The following is a 17,368-nucleotide window of genomic DNA, read 5'->3' on the forward strand; positions in this document are numbered from 1 at the left end:
ATCTCAAAAAAAAAAAAAAGAAAAAAAAAAAACTGGGCAAACTGTCAACTTCTGAGGTGTGATGCTGGGATGGCAGTTATGTTTAAACAAGATGACCTAATCATTTTTTTAGCTGGGCGGTAGGTGTATGACAGTTATCCTCCTTACAATTGTCTGTTGTTTTTTAAAGTGGGTCACATTAGCTCCATGACCAAAAAATAATCACCATCATCATCCTCCTCCTTCTCCACCTACATCCCAAGGAATGGAAAAAGAAACTGTATTTTCTCAGATTCTGAGGTGGGAGAAAGACAATAACTAACACACTAACTCATTTACTCAAAAACATATTGCTATGGGTCAAAGCGTGCGCCTTACCCACCCCCCAAAAAATTTCGTATGTTGAAATTCTAACCTCTAGTTCCTCAGAATGTGACCTTATTTGGAAAGGGTTATTGCAGACATAATTAGTGAAGATGAGGTCCTACTGGAGTAGAGAGGAACCCTAATCCAGTATGCCTGGTATCCTTATAAAAAGGGGAAATTTGGCCACAGATATGCACACAGGTAGAACACCATGTGAACATGAAGGCAGAGATCCGGGTGATGCACCTACAAGCCAAAGAATGACAGAGATTACCAGCAAACCACCAGAAGCCAGGGGAGAGGCATGGAACATACAGTTCCTCACAGTCGTCAAAAGAAACCAACTCTAACAACGTGATGTAGAACTTCTAGTCTCCAGATCTATGAGATAATAAATTTCTGTTGTCTCAGCCACCCGGTTTGTGGTACTTTGTTGCAGCAAGCCTAGCAAACGAATGCACATCTATTCTATAGTTTGAAGAAAAAATTCCCAGAGAATCATATTTAAAATGGTTAAATTAAGCAAAATAAAACCAGAAAAAGAAAAGTACCAACTACCTGAAATATTTAATTGTCTTAGGTAACTGACTTAAAAATAGCTAATACAGTCAATTGCCACTGGCTTTAGTTCTTTAAAAAACAGTACAAAAATAAAAGATGCTTGGCTGGGTGCAGAAGCTCACACATGTAATCCCAGCACTTTGAGAGGCTGAGGTGAGTGGATCACTTGAGCCCAGGAGTTCGAGACAAGCCTGGGAGACATGGCAAAACCCTGTCTCTATAAAAAATACAAAAATATTAGCCAGACATGGTGACAGCTATAGTCACAGCTATTCGGGAAGCTGAGGTGGGAGACTCACATGAGCCTGGGGAGGTCAAGGCTGCATTGAACTGTGATCGTGCTACTGCACTCCATCCTGGGTGACCGAGTGAGACTCCGTCTCAAAATAAAATAAAATAAATAAAAACAAAGATGCTAAAGAGAGGATAAACCAGAGATCTTTGCACTGCTAATAAAAATAATGTTTCTGTCTGCTCTGAGATTTTTCTTATTCTAAAAAAATACCAAGTGATCCTCCTGCCTCAGCCTCGAAAGTAGGATGGGACTTACAGGTACATGGCACCACACCCAGTAGAGTCTCTACTAAAAATTTTAAGTCTCTACTAAAAATACACACTTTTAAATGTTTTGTAGATATGGAGCCTTGTTATGTTGCCCATGCTGGTCTTGAACTCCTGGCCTCAAACAATCCTCCCACCTCGGCCCTTTAAAGTTTTGGGATTACAGGCATGAGTCACTGCACCCAATTATATGCTTTCATGTATACTTACCAACAGAGGTTTAAAGGGGGGCTCCACCTTTCGAGCCAGAAGTTCTTCCCAGTTAATGTGTCTAAAGAATGGATGAGCCTAGGAAAAAAAAGCAGAAAGAAAAGTTGAGGGGAGTAGACTTTGCTGGATTGATAAATTAATCACCTTTTTGAAGTTACAAGTCACAAAATAAGCTAAACTTATAAGCAACTACATATAACCCTCAGAAATACATAAAACTAGCATTATCTTCCCCACAAAACACCAAAGATGCCAAACCCTACTTGAACTTCTCCAGCGTCCCCAGGACCAGCTCCCAGACGAGAAGCAGCATTTCTTTTCAGCAGCTTGAAAGAGGGAAAAAAAGCCTGGGTAAAGAACCTTAGTCGAACTGATTTTTTTCCTTTTTAGGCTTTGCTTGTCTACTTTGCCTTGAGAAAATATAGTTTATTGGCCGGGCACAGTGGCTCATGCCTGCAATCTCAGCATTTTGGGAGGCTGAGGCAGGTGGATCACCAGAGGTTGGGAGTTCGAGACCAGCCTGGTCAACATGGTGAAACCCCTTCTCTACTAAAGATACAAAAACTAGCCTGGCGTGGTGGTACGTGCCTGTAATCCCAGCTACTAGGGAGACTGAGGCAGGAGAATCACTTGAACCTGGGAGGCGGAGGTTGCAGTGAGCCAAGGTCATGCCATTGCACTCCAACCTGGACAACAAAGCAAGACTCCATCTCAGAAAAAAAAGAAAATATAGTTTACTAATTACTACCGAATATTGTTTAAGGGTCTGTAATCCCAGCACTTTGGGAGGTCAAGGCAGGTGGATCACCTGAGGTCAGGAGTTCCAGACCAGTCTGACCAACATGGTGAAACCCTGTCTCTACTAAAAATACAAAAATTAGCCGGGCATGGTGGCAGGTGCCTGTAATCCCAGCTACTCGAGAGGCTGAGGCAGGAGAATCGCTTGAACCTGGGAGACTGAGGTTGCAGTAAGCCAAGATCGCACCACTGCACTCTAGCCTGGGTGACAGAGCAAGACTCTGTCTCAAAAAAAAGAACTAAAAAAAGAATATGAAAAGAAATAAACAAATCTGTACTTCGCGTTCAAAAATGAAAGACTTTTTTTGTTCAATATTTATATATGACTCTTTATTCAAAACATACATTAAATTCTATCTAGTTAAATCCTAGTCATTGAATCTTACAGTGTCAGTGACTATTTAAGAACCTTACCTTTTTAAGCAGATCTCTGGCTTCTTGCGTGAGGTAGGGAGGCAAATTGAGTTTACATTTGAGGATTTTGTCAATTGTTTTCTTTCTGTTCTCCCCAGTGAATGGGGGCTAAGAGTAGAAGACAAGTGAAAAATATTAGCAGGGAGTGAAAAATATTAGTATATAAGAAACAAATTTTAAATAACAATATTATCCATTTCCTGAATTAGTTATGCATGGAGATCAGAAATGTATGCTGTGAAATGGGCTAACTGCTCAAGACCTTTATTTTGTTTTAGAGACAGGGTCTCGCTATGTTGTCAAGGCTAGATTCTATTAATAATCCTTAGCTCAAATGATCCTCCCGCCTCAGCCTCCTGAGTAGCTTGGGCTACGGGCACGCACCACTGTGCCCGGCAGAAGTGCAGTTTTTAAGCAACAGGACAGAGGAAGTAGCAGTGTCCTGGAAGGAAGCCTGTGTTTCCACCATTAACTTGCTGTGTGATAATAAGTGAGCTATGTGATTTTATGCTTCAGTTTCTCCATTTATAAAATAAGGACATTATCTGTTCAACATCTATTTCACAGGCCTGCCATGACATAGATCATTTAAATGAAAATGTTTCTGAAAGTATGGGATCCCATATAATCATAAAGCATTATTAGTGTTAAACTGCTAATAACAAATCTCTGGGCTTTGAAAACTCCACTGGTAACATTTTCCGAAAGCACAGGACAGGTCTCTTGCTACAGTGACTCAGCACAGACCATAATACATGCAGCTTTTAACTGTGCACCTACTGCTCCAGTCAGCATGTCATACATTAATGCTCCCAAACTCCACCAATCCACAGCACGATTGTGGCCACTTCTCATCAAGATTTCAGGGGCCCTACAATGAGAAAAATAATATGCTTAAAACTTCACCCATTTGCATATCATCTGAATTAGAATTTTAAAAACAATATACAGAGTCAATGAGGGTACAGAAAACAGATACTATTCCTTAAAAGAGGTAAAATTAGCTCCCAAACCAATTATGCTTAACATGCAGCTCACATGTATTCTATTGTTCCACAAAATGTGTGTGTGACTGTTCCATCATGAATAGATTCTTTGCATAGTCCAAAGTCTGTTAGTTTCACATGACCTACAATGAAAGATTACAGCATGATTATTCTCAGAATTCCAAGTATGGGCAGTGTTTGAACATGTCACATAACACCTTAATCTATCCTTCCATTTAACTTTTCTTGCCTCAGACTTTTCTCGCAGATGACAAGAACAAGGTACCATCCATAAAATCGGATGCTAACTGTTTAAGGCTAGGGCAAAGTCACCTTTTGCCAATGATATAATCTAACTAGTAAAGAGAAAACAAATATAGAGAAAAAAGTGAAATAACCTGTCTAAGGCTCTAGCTTTAAGTATACACAGAATCCTCTACCATCCCGAAAAAGAAAAATCCTGGGAAAACTGTTTTATGAAGTCTAGTTTAAGTACACAGACCCCAATAAACATATTCTATACCTTTGTGAGACAGTACTTCAAATATATAGCTTTTATCACAGTGAACTGTGAAGAGTTCTGAAAATGGTCTCAGAAAGTCACTATAACAAGGTAGCTCACTCTGCCCAATGCTACCTATTAGGAGAAAGAAATAAAATTGCCAGACAGTATGAATCAATCATCGCTGATCCAGAAAGTAAAAAACTTACCACCTTATACAAAGATCATTTCAGTTCAAGTTTAGCTTTCTTTATTGGACTGTCATAACGAGTGGTTCAACAACCTCAGGGACTCTAGCATTTGAGGTTCATTTCACAGAAAAGGCACAATGACCTATTGATTCAAATGGAAATAAATATTACACTCTGATACAGAAGAAGTATGGCCTTTATTTTCACAGAACCATCTGATACACTCAACCTTATAAATCAAAGAAGTTAACTATTCTGTCGCTCCCCTTTTCTATCCTGTGACTTAGAATTCAGATCAGAATCCAGGTTTTGGGGAGTGAGGAGGTGTTGATGAGAGGAAGGAAGAGACACTGATTCCTATGATATATTCAGTTAAGTATGTAATTTCGCCTTAAAAAAAAAGGTGGGTGGAGGAGTATAATCTGGAATGTTTCTATGAGCCTCAGTTGTTCATACCTCATTTTCTAAGAGTTTGAAGCAATTAACTACCTCATGGATTATTCTGCAGACATCTAAGGATTAGCAGCTGCTACCACCTTCTAGATACCCTGGGTCAACTGGTTGCTCCTCTAGGGTGTGAATTGCCAAGTCTACCCACGGCCCAGATTAGCGTAAATTGAGCTGTCTGTAGCAGCATGCAGTTGCAGTCAAGGCTCACCGTGCTGGATCTGTAGTTGTAGAGATTATCAGTCTCTCTGATGTTTATGTTTGTTGTTGCAAACAAACAGCAAGAATAAACTGATTCTGGCTGGAGGGGAAGGGGGATTATGCCTGTAATCCCAGCAATTTGGGAGGCCAAGGCAGGCAGATCAATTGAGCTCAGGAGTTTGAGACCACCCTCGACAACACGATGAAACCCCATTTCTACAAAAAATACCAAAAATTAGCCAGGCATGGTGGTGTGCCACAGTGGCCCTAGCTACTTGAGGGCCTGGAGTGGGAGGTCACTTGAGCCTGGGAGGCAGAGGTTGCAGTGAGCTGTAATCATGCCACTATACTCCAGCCTGGGTGATAGAGTGAAACCCCCATCTCAAAAAAAAAAAAAAAAAAGAGTAACCTGATGCCTACTAAACATCATATTTCCAAAGTTTTATCAAATACTTTGATTCAGTTTCAATCCTTTTTCCAGCATTAATAAAACCTACAGTAAGAAGCATAGCTTCTAATAGTTACATATTTTCATTTTCTTTTTTTTTTTTTGAGATGGAGTCTTGCTCTGTCACCCAGGCTGGAGTGCAATGTCACGATCTTGGCTCACTGCAACTTTCGCCACCTGGGTTCAGGTGATTCTCCCACCTCAGCCTCCTGAGTAGCTGGGATTACAGGCACCCACCATCATGTCCAGCTAATTTTTTTTTTGTAGTTTTGTAGAGATGGGGTTTCACCATGTTGGCCAGGCGTCTTGAACTCCTGACCTCAGGTGATCCACTCGCCTCAGCCTCCCAAAGTGCTGGGATTACAGGTGTGAGCCACTGCGCCCAGCCAATATTTACATATTTTCATTTTTAAAACTCGACTTATATAATTAATATTCACTTTTCAATTTAAGTAACAAGCCAAAATTAATGTTTAGACTGGCTTTTACAGTCTAAAACATTATATAACATTTTATGTAAGGATTCCAAAAATATGAAAAACTATGAGTAAGGATTAAACTAAAAAAGGCAGTTGAGCGACTATTATCCTCAACTTCTTTTACTCTCACCAAGTGTAATTACCTAAGGACTTAAAACATCAGCAAGTACTATGATGCCATAAATTCTGAGGGAGGAAATACACAAAATAGAGAGATGAATATGGGGCTTTGAAAATGGCCATGACCTGTGTGGGAGGATTTTAAGATGATTATTTACTATAGAATTGTTTACGGTATGTCTCCACCTTGGTGATTAAGCATGATATTCTCCGGCTTCAGGTCTCTGTAGATGATCCCCTTTTGATGTAAATGCCCCAAAGCCATGGAGATTTCTGCCAAGTAAAAGCTGGAAACAAAAGTGATTTAATAAAATTAAAAAAGAGTGTAATCTATCCAAAGCAGTTTATGTATGGAGCAAAATTCCTTGAAAGAAACAGACATGCACTGAAGACCAAATTAGTGGGATAGGGGGATGTGTGGGAAAAAGAGATGGCATAGGATGCTGCCAAAAGGCATGGGGACATTTATGTTTCACTCATTTTAGTGAAACTATAAAGTGCTTTATTTTGCCATTAGAATATACTGCTAAAATTGCAAAGATGTCCAGAATATGCTAAACTGCCATTGGTCATGTTTTGTTCTGTCTGTGTAGGAATTAAGCTAATAGTCATTCATTTTAAAGCAAATTTCTCCCATCCACACCCAACTTTAAAATCCCACAGGAAATAGGAACTTTGTTACTCTCACAGATCAAGTCTTGATTTCAAAAGGGATCTTATAACCGGACCCTTAGAAGCCCACTCATCCCTTACTTAATACAGCTACATATTTATAGACAGCTTAGGCCCACAGTATCTGCCCTCCCTCCTGCCAGCCAGCCCACAACTATAAACTGTGTGACACTCAAATTTATCTACCTCAAAAGAATAAAGGGCTGAATCAACCCTGTCTGGATTCGAAAAGCACAAGGCACTGCAATACTGGCTGCATAACAATGTTGCAATCCTGCAGATTACTCCAGGATGGAGAGGGTGTGTCCTAGAGGACTGAGGCAATTTCACAGCCAGCAGGACCACAAACAGCCTCCAACACGGCTCAGTGAGCCTCCTCCAAAAAAGGGCACTTCATCCCTAAGGCTCTTAAATGCAGCTTCTGTGTTAGAAAAGGCCTGAAATTAAACAATGGAATGCAGTTTTGGTAATCAAGGTAGAAAAAAACATTTAAGTGTTGTTTTCTATTAAATTAATGTGTAGGATAAACTGATTTATTGTGACCCAAGATTGTTGCTTCACAAAAGGATGTGCATATTTTTAATTTGAAGTAGATGACATGTTTAGAAATAGGAGGGTAAATCCCATCCTGACTATATAATCAATCCACAGATGATATGCCCAGGCTTATCACCTCCCTAAGACTGCACCTTGAGAAATAGCCTAAAAAAAAAGGAGATGATTTCTGATAATTTCCATTGTTCCACACATAAAGGTTCACTGGAAAACCACACTCACCCACAGCCAAGGCAGGCAGCTTACCAATTCAAGGAAAGAAAGCCGCAATGAGAATGGTTCTGTTAGGAACAACTGGTGTGAAGAGCGTTCCACTCAAGCCTAAGGGCAAAGGAATGATGTGACCTCCATAGCTGCCCAGTCCCAAAACTACTTCTCCCCCTTGAGGTCCTGAGTGACTGACTGGCTCCAGATCAATTTACTGAATCATGTGGATGCCCATAGTGGGAATGGGGCTTTGCTTGTAATTACCTGAATCTATGCAACCACAAAAAGTTCACTTACCAGGCAGTGTCTTCCATAAATATTCCCTCTCTTTCTAACTGCATAAATAGTTCTCCTCCTGTAAAGAAAAAGAAAAAACATTAGAAATAAAACAATATTTATTTCCAACCCACTTCTAATGAAAGAGTTTGTGCTTTCCTTCCAACTATAATTAAAAGACATCAGTTCCTTAAAAATGAAAAACAGATCCTAAAAATTATAGGTTTTAAAACTAAGTCCTCAGGATTCTATTTTTAGTAGCATTCTTATTCTTCTGTGACACACATATGTTTAAAAACTAGAACTGGCTTGGAATTCCAGGTTTTATATCTACAAACTTTAAAATATTTGTAGATTCCAGACCTGAGGTTAAAAAAAAAAATCTTGATTAAAGACTCTAACATTTTACCCATAAGTAGAAAAATGACAGTCTACAATTAAATCACCCTCACTAATTTTAGTCAATGCTCATATTTCGTATTTTCAGAACCCTTAAATAAACAGAATGAACCTTGGCAGTGGCCTAGTAAAAAACATGGCACAATTTGAGTATCAAAATAAATAATGATAATAAAGGGTTATATCACATTGAATGATATTAGAATACCTAAGTCCATAATAACATAAAGGAATACATAAATTTTTTAAATGGGGAAGAAGAATGCCAAGTAGAATTACAGTAGAATGCCAAGTAATAAATGAAGAAGGCACGACGGAATAAGAAAAATTACTTGCCAAACATCACAATTAATTGTTGCAGGCAAGAATCAATGGATGTCAAAACTGAATGTGGGCCGGGTGCAGTGGCTCATGCCTGTAATCCCAGCAATTTGGGAGGCCAAGGTGGGCAGATCATCTGAGGTCAGGGGTCATCTCTACTAAAAATAAAAAAAATAGCTAGGTGTGGTGGTGCATGCCTATAATCCCAGTTACCCGGGAGGCTGAGGCAGGAGAATCACTTGAACCTGGGAGGCAGAGGTTGCAGTGAGCTGAGATCGTGCCACTGCACTCCAGCCTGGGCGACAGAGTGAGTGAGACTCCGTCTCAAAAAACAACAACAACAACAAAAATGAACATGAAAGCTTGATGAAAGATATTTAAATCTCAAAGCATCTCCTCTAAAGATACTTATTAATTACAAAGGCAAAAATGTCACCAGGGAAAAAATCGGCAGACACCACTTTATATATGTGATCAAAGTTAACATCACAATTAATGGAACAAAGATATAAATATCATGTACCTCTTGATCTGAAGCATTAAGGAGGACACAATATCACTTCAATGGTCCTGCCAAAATTGCATAACCTGAATCTAATACTAAGGAAACATCAGCTAAACCCAAAGCATTCTACAAACCAACTGGCCTGTACTAATCAAAAATGTCAACATCATGAAAGTCAAAGAAAGACTGAGGAAATGTTCCAGATTAAAGGAAACTTTAAGTTATAATTGCATCAGTGTTAATTTCCTATTTCTCATCATTTTAGTATAGTTATGTAAGATACTGTCCTTGATTTTAGAAAATATACACTGAATAGGCTGGGCGCAGTGGCTCACACCTGTAATCCCAGCACTTTGGGAGGCCGAGGTGGGCGGATCACCTGAGGTCAGGAGTTTGAGACCAGCCTGGCCAACATGGTGAAACCTCATCTCTACTAAAAATTAGCCGGGCATGGTGGTGGGTGCCTGTAATCCCAGCTACTCGGGAGGCAGAGGTTGTAGTGAGCCCAAGATTGCGCCATTGCACTCCAGTCTGGGCGACAGAGTGAGACTCCATCTCAAAAAATAAAAAATAAATAAAACATACACTGAAATTTTGGGGGTAAAGGGAAATCATGTCTGTAACACTCTCTTAAACAGTTCAAAAAAATTATGTATGCATGCATATATATATGTATATACATATATACATATCTATAGACAGATACAACAAAATAAATGTGGTGAAATGGTAACATTTGGGGAATCTAGGTGAGAAATATATAGGAATTCTTTGAGAGAGAGTGTGTGTGTGTGACTGAGTCTCGCTGTGTTGCCCAGGTTGGAATACAGTGGTGCGATCTCAGCTCACCACAACCTCTGCCTCCCAGGTTCAAGCAATTCTCCTGCCTCAGCCTCCCAAGTAGCTGGGATTACAGGAGCACACCACCATGCCGGCTAATTTTTCTATTTTTAGCAGAGACAGGGTTTCACTATGTTGGCCCGACTGGTCTCAAACTCCTGACCTCATTATCTGCCCTCCTTGGCCTCCCCAAACTGCTAGGATTACAAGCATGAACCACTGAGCCTGGCACAGGAATTCTTTATACTACTCTTAAAACTTTTTGTGTTAAGTATGAAATTATGTCAAAATAAAGTTTTTCCAGGCAGGCATGGTGGCTCACACTTGTAATCCCAGCACTCTGGGAGGCCAAGGCGGGCAGATCACCTGAGATCAGGAGTTCAAAACCAGCCTGGCCAACATAGTGAACGCTTGGCTCTACTAAAAATACAAAAAAATAGCCAGATGTGGTGGTGCATGCCTGTAGTCCCAGCTAATTGGGAGGCTGAGGCAGGAGAATTGCTTGAACCTGGGAGGCGGAAGTTGCGGTGAGCTGAGATCACGCCTCTGCACTCCATCCTGGGCGAGAAGAGTGAAACTCCACCTTCAAAAAACAAACAAAAAAAGTTTTTCCAACAGCAATAGTCACAAAAAAGTTACTACATTCTGCAGCTTTCTGTTCCATGTTACATGTTACTGCAAAATCTTTCTCAGAGAACTACACTGTGTTTGCTAGAAACAGATACCTGTGGCCAGGCGCAGGGGCTCACACCTGTAATCCCAGCACTTTGGGAGGCTAAGTCAGGTGGATCACCTGAAGTCGGGAGTTCGAGACCAGCCTGACCAATATGGCGAAACCCCATCTTTACTTAAAATTAGCCGGGCATGGTGGCACATGCCTGCAATCCCAGCTACTCAGGAGGCTGAGGAAGGAGAATCGCTTGAACCTGGGAGGTGGAGGCTGCAGTGAGCCAAGATCACACCATTGCACTCCAGCCTGGGCAACAAGAGCAAAACTCCGTCTCAAAAAAAAAAAAAAAAAGAAATAGATACCTGTCATCTAGAAATGATACAGAAGCAACAAGTTCCTACGAGGTGGTAGGCCCTGGGAAATGTGGATGATCTCCATTGTAAGCTACATACCCCATCACTAAGGCTACATTAAACTAAAAAGTCTTGTTTAAAGACCCAATTCCAAAAATAGTCAGTATGTTAAATAATTCTCCCAATGATTTAAATTACAGTATCTTACCCCAGTACAATTTGATGGCTCTGCATCACTTAGGTATTTGTTTTCCTGTTAAGTGACTGATTACAAAGGAATTAAAATAAAATTTTACAGATGAGGGAAAAAAAAATCTTTAGTTTCCTCCATATTTGTCTGCCAATAGAAACATGTGGTCACATCTGAATTTTGTCCTTCAGTGTACTCATCAATTTTAAGTACTATTTGCTCATAATGGGAAAAAGTATTTTTCCATTGAAAAATAACATTTTGACCCAGTTTCTGGAGTCAATGCAAATAATTACACCAAACTCTGTGTACTGACCACTGAGATACTCAAGGATGAGGTAGAGTTTTCCACCAGTCTGAAAGGCATAAATTAAATCCACGATGAAGGGATGCTTTACTTCCTCCAGAATATTCCGTTCTGCTTTTGTATGAGCTGTATCTTTAGCATTTCTTACTATCATTGCCTAAAGGAAAAGAGATGATCTATAAGAACAAAGTAGTGAACATTTTTATTCTATAGTAACTGGAAAATCTATTTTGTGTTTTTCTTGCCAATACTGAACTATTAACCATAGTTCCCACTAGAAACTGAGATGGGGTAATGGAAAATGTTCACTTTATACATGCCTCTGTGCACTTTGGATTTTTTGCAGTGAACATGTAAATGAATTACCTAAAGAGACTTTTTTAAAAAGAAATCTGTAATCAGATCAAGTTTGTTCATATATTCACAAACGACTAAGTATCTACCATGCTCCAGGCTGTGCCAAGAAAGCAGAATAGAAAGAATGCCCTGTCCATAGGAGCCCAAAAGTCAACAGGAGCCCAAAGTCTCAGGGAAAAAAAGGCAAGTCAATGTAGGTAAGCGCAGGATGGTAAGGGTAAACAGGGGAACTACATCTGACCTACCAAAAAATCTTGCTTGAAAATTATTAAAATGAAATGTAGCCTGGACACGGTGGCTCATGTCTATAATCCCAGCACTTAAGTGGGCAGAGGCAGGAGGATCGCTTGAGCCCAGGAGTTGAAGATCTGCCTGGTAACAAGCGTGACCCCATTCTCCACAAAAATGGTAAAAAAAAAAAAAAAAAGTACAAGGCAAAAAAAGGCATTCCAGTGCAAAAGAGGCTTGATAGGACAGGATACGTGTGGGGAATCTACAAGTAGTTCAGTATGGTTAGAAGTAGTTAGCAATTAGGCTAGAGAAGTAGGTAGAGGCCAGGAAATGGAAGGTCTGGGCATAGGAAGGTCTCGGTGAAATGAACAAACCTTTGGCTTTATGAAAGACACATCTAGCAGCAGTAGGGAGTATTAGGAAAGAAATGAGACTAGTTAGGAGGCTAGTATAATAAACCAACTAAGAAGATCTGTAAGAAAATGAAGATAGAAAAAAATGAAAGGCTAATACATAATTTGCATTTGCTGACAAACTAGATATGAGAAGAAATGATGATACCTTTATTTCTGCATAATAGGATAGATAATGGTGCCATTCAGTATCGGCAAATGAAAGTGAAAAAGTTTTGGGAGAATGATGCCCTGTTTTAGACATGCCAGGTATAAGTTCCAGGAAGTTACCCCGATGGTACACCTCCATAAGTAATATGGAAAGCAAATACACAGGTTATTGGTTGCAACATTATCTGTGAAAGTGAAACACTGGAAACAGCCTAAATGCTCAGACATAGGATACTGGCCGAAAAACTATGGAATCTACACAACATGTAACAAAGCTATAAAAATAAGAAAAATCGGCCGGGCGCGGTGGCTCATGCCTGTAATCCCAGCACTTTGGGAGGCCGAGGCGGGCAGATCACAAGGTCAGATCGAGACCATCCTGGCTAACATGGTGAAACCCCCTCTCTACTCGGGAGGCTGAGGCAGTAGAATGGCATGAACCTGGGAGGTGGAGCTTGCAGTGAGCCGAGATCGCACCACTGCATTCCAGTCTGGGTGACAACATAAATAAATAAATAAATAAATAAATAAATAAATAAATAAATAAAAATAAGAAAAATCTCTATAAAAACAAGATACAAAAGAGTATTTAAATGTACAACAGCATGGATCCTATGCTATCTACTGTACAAGAAAGGGGAAATGAGAATATATTTATAATATGTATCTGCTTATACCTGCAAAAATGAAGACAACTAAGACAAACTAAAAGCTAATGATAATGGAAGGGAAGGAAAAGAAATAAGACTTTTGAGTATACCTTCTGAGTAAAACCTCAATGGTTTTATCATACATTTTTTTCTTTCCTAAATCAATTACAGTAATTATAAAATGTAGATTTTTCTTTTTGAACCATATTAATGTTTAATATATTCCAAAAATAAAATCAGCAAGGATGAGGGGTGGGAAGTACAACTGAATACAATAGGAATACATAAATTTAATTGACTATTACACCAACAACTTTACCACAGAAAGAGAAAGAGAAAAAAGATATAACAGAAAAAGATTTTTTTCTTTTTTTAGATGGAGTCTCACTCTGTCACCCACACTGCAACCTCCGCCTCCCAGGTTCAAGTGATTCTCCTGCCTCAGCCTCCCGAGTAGCTGGGACTACAGGCACCCGCCACCATGCCTGGCTGATTTTTTTATTTTTAGTAGAGATGGGGTTTCACCATGTTGGCCAGGCTGGTTTCAAACTCCTGAGCTCATGATCCGCCTGCCTCGGCCTCCCAAAGTGCTGGGATTACAGGCGTGAGCCACTGCACCCAGTGAGAAAAAGATATTTAAGTAATTTTAGACTGCACACCCTTAGTGGCCTATATGTAAGCACACAAAAAATTTCCAAAGAAATATTAAATCAAACTTAGTAGGTTTGTAGCTGGAAATACTATTGGTATTATAATTTTCATTATGCATATACTGTACAACTGAACAAATGACTGCATTTATTTATGTTGTTACCAGAGATCTCACTGTAGAAAAAAGGAGATCCAAATATGAACTGAAAGAAGAATGTGGCAGGGCGCAGTGGCTCACACCTGTAATCCCAGCACTTTGGAAGGCTGGGGTGGGTGGATCACAACGTCAGGAGTTCAAGACCAGCCTGGCCAAGATGATGAAAGCCCGTCTCTAATAAAAATACAAAAATTAGCCGGGTGTGGTGGCAGCAGCCTATAATCCCAGCTACTCAGGAGGCGGAGGGAGAAACTTGCTTCAACCCAGGAGGTGGAGGCTGCAGTGAGCCGAGATCATACTACTGCACTCCAGCCTGGGGGACAGAGCAAGACTCCGTCTCAAAAATAAAAAAATAAAAATAAAGAAGAATACTATGGAATTGGACTAGAATTAGGGCTAACAATATGAAGCACTTTGGGAAGCCAAGGCAGGCAGATCACCCTGTTTGCTGGGAGTTTGAGACCAGCCTGCCCGACGTGGTGAAATCTCATCTCTACTAAAAATACAAGAATTAGCCAGGTGAGGTGCTGCGCACCTGTACTCCCAGTTACTCCAGAGGCTGAGGCACGAGAATCACTGGAACCCGGGAGGTAGAGGTTGCAGTGAGCTGAGGCAGCCTGGGGTCCAGGGCTGTGGAGAGCTATGCTTACGCCACTGCACTCAAGCCTGGGCAACAGAGGAAGACCCTGTCTCAAAAAAAAAAAAAAAAAAAAAAAAAAGAAAAAGGCCGGGCGCGGTGGCTCAAGCCTGTAATCCCAGCACTTTGGGAGGCCGAGGCGGGTAGATCACGAGGTCAGGAGATCAAGACTATCCTGGCTAACATGGTGAAACCCCGTCTCTACTAAAAATACAAAAAACTAGCCGGGCGTGGTGGCGGGCGCCTGTAGTCTCAGCTACTTGGGAGGCTGAGGCGGGAGAATGGCGTGAACCCAGGAGGCGGAGCTTGCAGTGAGCCGAGATCACGCCACTGCACTCCAGCCTGGGAGACACAGCGAGACTCCGTCTCAAAAAAAAAAAAAAAAAAAAAAAAGAAAAAAAAAGGGCCAGGTGCAGTGGCTCACGCCTGCAATCCCAGCACTTTGGGAGGCTGAGGTGGGCAGATTATGAGGTCAGGAGTTCAAGACCAGCCTGGCCAACATAGTGAAACCCCATCTCTACTAAAAATACAAAAATCAGCTGGGTGTGGAGGCATGTGCCTATAATCCCAGCTATTCAGGAGGCTGAGGCAGGAGAATTGCTTGAACCTGGGAGGTGGAGGTTGCAGTGAGCCAAGACCACATCATTACACTCCAGCCTGGGCAACAGAGTGAACCTCCATCTCAAAAAAAAGAAAAAAACATTTTAAAGGGAGTATACAGCCAGGCACAGTGGCTCATGTCTGTAATCCTGGCACTTTGGGAGGCCAAGGTGGCTGGTCAAGAGATCAAGACCATCCTGGCCAACATGGTGAAACCTCGTCTCTACTAAAAATACAAAAAATTAGCTGGGCGTGGTGGCCCACGGCTGTAGTCCCAGTTACTCTGAAGGCTGAGGCAGGAGGATTGCTTGAACCTGGGAGGCAGAAGTTGCAGTGAGCTGAGGTCACACCACTGCACTCCAGCCTGGTGACAAAGCGAGACACTGTCTCAAAAAAAACAAAAGAAAAAAAAAAGGAGTATAAAAAAATCTTTACAGAAGAATGACAATATAGAAAAAAATACAGAAAAAATAGAAAAGTCTCCATTTTATAATCACTACAGTAATATTTGATTTGGGCAAGAAATAATCCAGATAAAACCATTAAGTAAAGATTATTATGGGACAGAATATTCACATTGTTTCTATCATTCCATAGATCACTTGTTAATTACAAAAGAAAAAAGAGGCCTGGAACGGAGGCTCACGTCTGTAATCCCAACACTTTGGGAGGTGAGGAGGGCGGACCACCTGAGGTCAGGAGTTTGAGACCAGCCTGGCTAACATGGCAAAACACCATATCTACTACAATTACAAAAATTAGAGAATTTTTTTCTACGAGAATTGCTTGAACCTGGAAGGCAGAGACTGCAGTGAGCTGAGATAGGGCCACTGCACTCCAGCCTAGGTAAGAGGGCAAAGCTCTGTCTAAAAAACAAAAAATAAAATGAAATAGAATCAGGCATGGTGACATGTGCCTGTGGTCCCAGCTACTTGTGGGGGCTGAGGCAGGAGAATCGCTTGAGCCCAGGAGGTGGAGGTTGCAGTGAGCCAAAATTGCGCCACTGCACTCCAGCCTGGGCAACAGAGTGAGAGATTCCTTCTCAAAAAAAAAAAAGCCCTTATTCTTAGGAGATATATAGAAGAAATTAGGGTTGAAGTGCTATGAAATCTGCAGTTAACTCTCAAATTGTACAGCAGGAAAATTTATTAAAGTTAAAAACGTGAATATTCATAGATATACATATATGTGGGGGCAGGTAGAAAGGGAGGGACACACAAAGAAAATATGGCAAAATGGTAACAACTGGTGATCACTGAACTATTCTTGCAACTCTGAAAAGTTTAAAAAATTTCAAAGGTGTATTATTTTTGAACTGCTCAGGAGGTTTAAATTTTTGAATTCTTAAAATAAGCAATCAATTGTGAGGAAGTCTGAGAAGCCACAGACTGAGAGAGAAGATGAAAAATAAGTAAAGTAGAATCACAGTAATAAAAGGAACAGAGTTTCAAAATGCTGTGGTCAGTAGCTTAAATGCAAAAGAAAGTTAAATTAAGGACAAACTCAGTAAAGACAACTGGATTCAGCAACTGGGACTTCAGTGATGACCTAGGGTACAGGAGGTTCACTGAAACAGTAGAGTTGGGCCACATGCTGTGGCCCACACCTATAATCCAGCACTTCGGGAGGCCGAGGCAGGTGGATCTCTTGAGGCCAGGAATTCAAGACAAGCCTGGCCAATATGGTGAAATCCCATCTCTACTAAAAATGCAAAAATTAACCAGATACAGTGGCACGCCCCTGTAATCCCAGCTACTCAGGGGGCTGAGGCACGAGAATTGCTTGAACCTGGAAGGCAGAGACTGCAGTGAGCCGAGATAGGGCCACTGCACTCCAGCCTGGGTAAGAGGGCAAGGCTCTGTCTAAAAAACAAAAAATAAAATAAAATAGAATCAGGCATGGTGACATGTGCCTGTGGTCCCAGCTACTTGGGAGGCTGAGGTTGCAGGGTTGCTTGAACACAG

General features: G+C 40.8%; 1 protein-coding gene across 8 annotated transcripts in view; it reads right to left on the reverse strand.

Annotated features, from left to right (window-relative positions):
- The window catches only part of RPS6KB1 (ribosomal protein S6 kinase B1), a 59,969-nt gene that overhangs the window by 12,115 nt on the left and 30,486 nt on the right, over positions 1 to 17,368 (reverse strand). For 3 of the 8 annotated variants that reach the window (XM_021929112.2, XM_021929111.2, XM_021929113.2), the window contains 8 exons: positions 11,568 to 11,715; positions 7,995 to 8,052; positions 6,450 to 6,550; positions 3,928 to 4,018; positions 3,670 to 3,760; positions 2,890 to 2,997; positions 1,941 to 2,003; positions 1,678 to 1,755 (listed from right to left, as the gene is read on the reverse strand). In XM_021929112.2, the coding sequence (XP_021784804.1) occupies positions 1,678 to 1,755; positions 1,941 to 2,003; positions 2,890 to 2,997; positions 3,670 to 3,760; positions 3,928 to 4,018; positions 6,450 to 6,550; positions 7,995 to 8,052; positions 11,568 to 11,715 (738 nt within the window). Of the gene's footprint in view, positions 1 to 394; positions 592 to 1,677; positions 1,756 to 1,940; positions 2,004 to 2,889; positions 2,998 to 3,669; positions 3,761 to 3,926; positions 4,019 to 6,449; positions 6,551 to 7,121; positions 7,373 to 7,736; positions 7,812 to 7,994; positions 8,053 to 11,567; positions 11,716 to 17,368 lie in introns of those variants that run through there. The other 5 variants (XM_031657492.1, XM_031657494.1, XR_004179405.1 and 2 more) reach the window with 4 other exon arrangements.

This window comes from Papio anubis, chromosome 17, assembly GCF_008728515.1.
Source record: "Papio anubis isolate 15944 chromosome 17, Panubis1.0, whole genome shotgun sequence".
Classification (NCBI taxonomy): domain Eukaryota; kingdom Metazoa; phylum Chordata; class Mammalia; order Primates; family Cercopithecidae; genus Papio; species Papio anubis.